A 6,107-nucleotide genomic window follows, 5' to 3' on the forward strand; every position below is an offset into this window, starting at 1 on the left:
TTTTTTTTTAGAATTTTCTTCCAAACTGGTTGGCTTGACTGGCACAAAAGAAGAGATTGATCAAGTAGCCAGAGCTTACCGAGTGTATTACAGCCCTGGCCCCAGGGACGAAGATGAGGACTACATAGTAAGTACTTGCACAGGTTTCTACCCACAGACCAACTCTGAGGGCTCAGGTGTTCACATAGGTTTAAATGATGACTGGCATCAGAGAGGAAAGAAAACCTGCAATTTTTGCAAATTCCTTAGGATCTAGGGATATTTGAAAGTAGAGTAGAAGTATAATTTTTTAAGGATGCTTATTTAATATATATTCCCATAATTTACTTGCCTGTTTTTCTTTTCTAGTTATAACTTAGAAAAATTACAGAGCAATATAAAATTAGTGGTGCCTTAGAAACAACAGAACATAATATTTTATACCATATTGGAAATAAAGAGAAGCCAGAATTTTGGAGCAAAGTTTTTTTACTTGTTAAAAGCATCGTATTGTTTCTGTGTCCCCTGTGAAGAGGTCAAAGAAATATGTTTCTTTTGAGAAGCAGTGTCTGGCCATGAGGAACTATTTTTGGGTTGAATGAATAAGAATTTTGAAAAGCAAGAGAAAATAGGATAGTCACAGATAGGTAGACTTCCTATAAGGTGTATTTTCTTTTTTGTCCTTTTTTTTCTTTGTTAATCCTTACCCAAGGACACTTTTTGTTGTTGTTTATCCTCACCCCAGGATTTTTAGGAACAGTGGAAGAGAGAGAAATATTGATATGAGAGAAACACATCGACTGGTTGCCTCCTGCACAAGCCCTGACACTAGGGCCTAGGCCAGGGAGGAATCTGCAACCAAGGTATGTGTCCTTCACCAGAATCGAACCTGGGACCCTTTGGTCTGCAGGCTGAAGCTCTATACTCTGAACCAATCTGGCTAGGGCAGGTGTATTTTTATATCTCTATATGACTGGCACCATTAGGTGTTTAATACGTGCTTTTTGATGATGAACAGAAATTCTGTTAAGTTGTTTTCTGTATCTCATACATTCAAGAGCTATCTACTTTCATGAGCACTGCCCAGGAGCCCCAGGCTAACGCCCAAGTTCCTGGGTTCCGTTTCTTACCAGTGGCTTCACAGTGAAGCACCAACAAGGGGCATGCACACTGCTCTATTCGGTTTTCTAAATAGGGAAGTTTCCCATCACATTAAGAACTAACATTGCCCGGCCAGCGTGGCTCAGTGGTTGAGCATTAACTTATGAACCAGGAAGTCAGGGTTTGATTCCCATTCGGGGCACATACCCAGTTTGGGACCTAGATCCCATTGTGGACATGCAGGAAGCAGCCAATCAATGATTCCCTTGTCATTGATGTTTCTATCTCTCCCTCTCTGAAATCAAAAGAAATATATATATATTTTTTTTTAAAGTTGACATTGTATTTTAGTATCATTTCCATTTTTTCCTTCAATTTTCATACTCTGGTTTCTGTATTAATTTGGATGGACAAAAGTGATTAATCAGAAGAGCTTTTTCAGTAGCAAAGCTGTTTTATAGAAAGAAAGATGGCCAGGACCCTGAGTCATTGATCTCTGGCTTGCCATGGCTCATTTCCAAGAGCACTGTGCAGAGGGACACCTCACTGTGTGCTTTGTCTTCCGCCCTGCGGTTTCTGTCTGTCACCTTTGCACCTGGGGCACACTGAAGCCTACAGCCTAAATTAGGCTTCTGGTCCCTTTGCTTTAATCTCATTTTCTGTAATTTTACTTTCCAGTTCTGATGCCTCCTAGATTTAGGGAAACTTGGATTCATGAGGGGGGAAAAAAGACAAATTAGCATATTTCCTTAAGCCCTAAGTTTAAGGAAAGAGGAAACCCTGCTGTGGTTTCCCCTTGTTGCACCAGCAGCATGAGAAGAATGAGAGGAAGCCATGGCAAGAAATTCCAGCTTATGTACTCTTTCTATAAAAGAGAGTTGTATTAACTGGTTTCGAGTTTGGGCCTGAGATTTGTACTGTGTGCATAATCCAGAATGGGATGTTAATATTTTTATCGGAACAATGTGGAGTCCATTGCTCTATGTTTCAAATCTGCCAAATCAACCAATAGGGGGAGGCACTCGCCAGCTTCTTGGCTCATCATTAGTATGGCTTCTGCCCTAGAAGTCACAGATTTTCATCCACAAGATGGTGTGGGAAATTGCTGTTGCAATGCTAGGAACTGCAAAGAGACAGGGAGTATTTTAAAGGTTGAGTTGTAATGGAATGAGGTTTTAATCTCAAACAGCAGCAGCAAAAGGTACACCTCTGGCTTCCGGAGGCCAGTGGAGCCCTCGGAATGGTAGTGTGTGTACTGGTGTGCCAGACGTTCAGGAATCCATTGAAAGCTAAATGTGCATAGCACTGCGCTGTATGCACGTAATGTCATGTGATTTTGTATGCATTAGAAACTACTTTGACAAAGAATATAAATGACTTTCAAACCAAAAACATGTTCATTGTCACTCAGTGAAAGACATGTGACTTGCGGTGCCATTTTCACTAGTTAGGTCAGCAGAGATCAAACGTTTGAAATACGTTGTCAAAGTAGAATTTGGGGAAAGAGCCAAGGTGCTGTTGGGATGAGGTACTTCCTGCGTTGCTGACGGGAACACCCTCCTCAGAGGGCAGTTTGTCAGATACTCTTTAGGTTAGAGGTTCTGTTTGGAATTTATCCTGTAGCTGTAACCTACAGCACTGCTCCTAAAAAGACTGAAAACCAGACAACCATTTTTTAAAGGCTTACTCTGTATGTGCTGATGATAGAACAATGTCCAGTACACCACTAAATGAGAAGAAAAGTCAGTATATTGTTACTTCTTTGTAAAGAGAAATAGGTGACAGGTGGTAAAAGAAATAAGAAGATAGAAACTGACACTAACAAAGGCAGAGAATTTCTCTAGGACAGGAGGGGGAAACCTTTTTTCTGCCAAGGGCCATGTGGATATTTAATAACATCATCCCCAGGCCTTACAAATTTATCCACTTAAAAATTAGCTGCTATATATGGTCAGACATTAACGAACTCACCCCTAATGCCTTGGCAGGGCCAGACCAAGTGATTTCATGGGCCTTTTGCAGCCCACGAGCTGGACCTTCCCCACCCCTGCTCTAGGAGAACACAGGAACTGGCAGCGGGGTTCCCTCTAAGGAGAACCGAGGACTCGGAGGGTCTAGAAGAGGAGGAGGACTTTCATTGAATAAGTTTGTGCTTGTTTATGAACATAGGTTACCTTTTCAAAAATTAAAAGGTGTGTGCGTGTGTATCAAGTAGAGATAGTGGCAATGTGATATAAAATGATTGAGGACTTTGAAATTGGACAGATCTAGGTTCTAAGCTTCAGTCTGGCATTTACCAATTTGATAATTTATTCTCTCAGCCTATTTTGTTGTCTAATACCTATCCCCTGGGTTAAGGTGGCAATGGAAAGAGCTTGTGCCCTGGCCAGGGTGGCTTGGTTTATTTTTCTCTACTAGGAACTTTAAAGTATCCTATGCTAAAAACAGGTGGCAGTTTGCTCTGCCCTTAACCAAATGTGCATTGAGACTTGACTACTGAAAAGTCTGACGTACATGAATAGTAGAATATTTTTATTATGTATTAGGAAGTAACTTATATTAAGAATACTCAGAGTAAGTTCAGTGCACTGAAATTCTGTTTAGAGATAGAGATAGAGAAAAGGAAGAAGGGGGGGGGGCAGTTTGAGCTTCAGGATAAGATTTGAAGATGAGCTGGAGACCTAGTTCTGACAAATATTTCAAATGGGGGGAGAAGCAGAGAGCCCCTGTCCTGCTCCTGCAGTAAAAGATCCAAGACATGAAGTCACAGCTGCTTGAGCCTGCGCTGTACATTCTTTCCGTCGCTGAGTGGGCAGGTGGCTCTTTCCATTTGCTATGTCTTTATGAATGTGTGTTTATAAAAAAGTAATTACCTCACACATATACCGTATATTCGGATATATTTGAAGGCTGTCTCCAGTTTGGTATGTGTGATCACATTCCTGTCTTTTAATCTTGCCAAATAGCAATCAAGCCTGCAGTAAATTCCAAGGACTCTAAATTCCCAGCCTTCTGCTCATTTAAAATGGGATTTTGTGGAATCAGATAACTCAGAAAGACTGGTGACTACTCTAAACTTAAGTTAGAGCTAGGACTATTTTAAGAACTTTGCCTAGAAAATGGATAGTGGATTTTAGGTGATCCCTCTGAGATGTAGGGTTATGGCTCCTCAGGAGTTTCCTGGTGCTTTGCTTCGGATAGGATTGTCCGGTGCAGTGTAAAAATCTGTGGGAGAAAGACACCTGTTGTCATGTTTCCATTTGAATCACTGATATCAGGACTAAATACTGTTAGAGTCTGTAACTTTTATAGTTAGTTGGTTTTCTGGTTTCTTCTCGTGAAACATGGTAAGCAGAATTCAGGTTGTGATGAGTTATTTGACAGCCAGCCAGTTCTCCCCAAAGAAAGGCATATACCCAAGAACTTACTGAAGAAGCCCTAGCTGGTTTGGTTCAATGGATAGAGCATCGACCTGTGGACCGAAGGGTCCCAGGTTCAATTCCGGTCAAGGGCACATGCCTGGGTTGCTGGCTCGGTCCAATGTGCTGGAAGCAGCCAATCAATGATTCCCTTTCATCATTGATGTTTCTATCTCTCTCTCCTTCTCTGAAGTAAATAAAAAAAATATTTAAAAAGAACTTACTGAAGAACGTGATTTCTCCCCAACACCTTTAATTCCATGTGCTCTGTCTTTGTCATACGGTCCAGGGTCCGAAGAAATATTTTACTCATAAATGTCAGCTCTTCCCAAGAGAGTATCACCCACAAGCATTGACTGTGTTACGAAGGCTAGAGAGCCACTGTTTCTTAGAAGTGGGTTCTTTTCGCAGAGATTGTGTGGATATGCTAAGGATTGAGCCAGAGGAAATCCAAATTATAGCTGATGTTTCAAGCAATGGTCAGTGCAGAGTTCTAGAACACAAGCTATCTGAGATAATGTGTCACTGTGATAGGCTTCGGCCCGTTCCATAAATATAGGTGCCACGAGTTATTGAAACATCGTTGTGAAGTTCTGTTATCCACAGCACCTAACCTGTAAAATAAGCAGCTTCTTCTGGTAATCTTGTTATCCCCGCCCCTTTCTCTGCAGGTGGACCATACCATAATAATGTACTTGGTTGGACCAGACGGGGAATTTCTCGATTATTATGGCCAGAACAAGAGGAATGCAGAAATAGCGGGTTCCATTGCTGCGCACATGCGGGAGCACAAGAGGAAGAGCTAGCCAAAGCCGCTGCCTCTGCACTGTTCTCTGCAGAAGAGGAAGGAGCTCTGTCTCCCATAGGAGACCGCTGACATATATGTGCAACCTGCAGAGTGGCCTTCAGACTCTGAGGGCATCTGTATATTGGGCAGAGCATGCTACCCTTGGAATCAGCCAGCATAGGTTCTTGGAACTTACAGATTACAACCAAGTCTCCCAAATAGCCACCGCCAGACTGGAGGACCAAGTTAATACGAAGCCAGTGGAGCGGACCTCGGAGAAGGACACAGCCCAGAAGGAACATAGTCTGTGCGTTTCTGCCTGGGAATCGGGCCCACTGCTCAGTTGCTGCCTCTGCTTTGTCTTGGACCTCTGCCGTGCAGGTTGTGGGGCTGGATTCCCAGGAAAAGTGTAACGCCCACACTGCTGTAGCTTCCCTTTTGAGTCTGGTGGCTGATGAATTAAGCTCGCTGGCATTCGAAGTTGATCTTTACACTTGAAAGCTTATGTGGAGTCGTTCTTGTTAAGAAATATCACTGTCAGGTCTGCATTGCATTCCCTCTCAGCAGGTGCTGGTCTGACTAATGAAGAGAGACTATTTTTGGGTAAAACCATTAGATTCATTTCTTTGGGGAACCTTTTTTTTTTTTTTTTTAATATATTTTATTGATTTTGTACAGAGAGGAAGGGAGGGAGATAGTTAGAAACATTGATGAGAGAGAGTCATCAATCAGCTGCCTCTTGCACACCCCATGAGGATATGCCCGCAACCAAGGTACATGCCTTTGACTGGAATCGAACCCGGGACCTATCATTCCCTAAG

The 6,107-nt window shown here is 42.4% G+C and overlaps 1 protein-coding gene across 1 annotated transcript in view; it reads left to right on the plus strand.

The window, feature by feature from the left end:
- Nucleotides 1-5,898, plus strand: part of LOC118726907 (protein SCO1 homolog, mitochondrial) — a 15,432-nt gene extending 9,534 nt beyond the window's left edge. Inside the window, exons 5-6 of the mRNA XM_036452223.2 lie at nt 12-127; nt 5,171-5,898. Coding sequence (XP_036308116.1) covers nt 12-127; nt 5,171-5,305 — 251 coding nt within the window. The 3' untranslated portion in view covers nt 5,306-5,898. The remainder of the gene's footprint in view (nt 1-11; nt 128-5,170) is intronic.
- Nucleotides 5,899-6,107: the final 209 nt, after the last annotated feature.

This window comes from Pipistrellus kuhlii, unplaced genomic scaffold, assembly GCF_014108245.1.
Source record: "Pipistrellus kuhlii isolate mPipKuh1 unplaced genomic scaffold, mPipKuh1.p scaffold_m20_p_23, whole genome shotgun sequence".
In the NCBI taxonomy this organism is placed as follows: Eukaryota; Metazoa; Chordata; class Mammalia; order Chiroptera; family Vespertilionidae; genus Pipistrellus; species Pipistrellus kuhlii.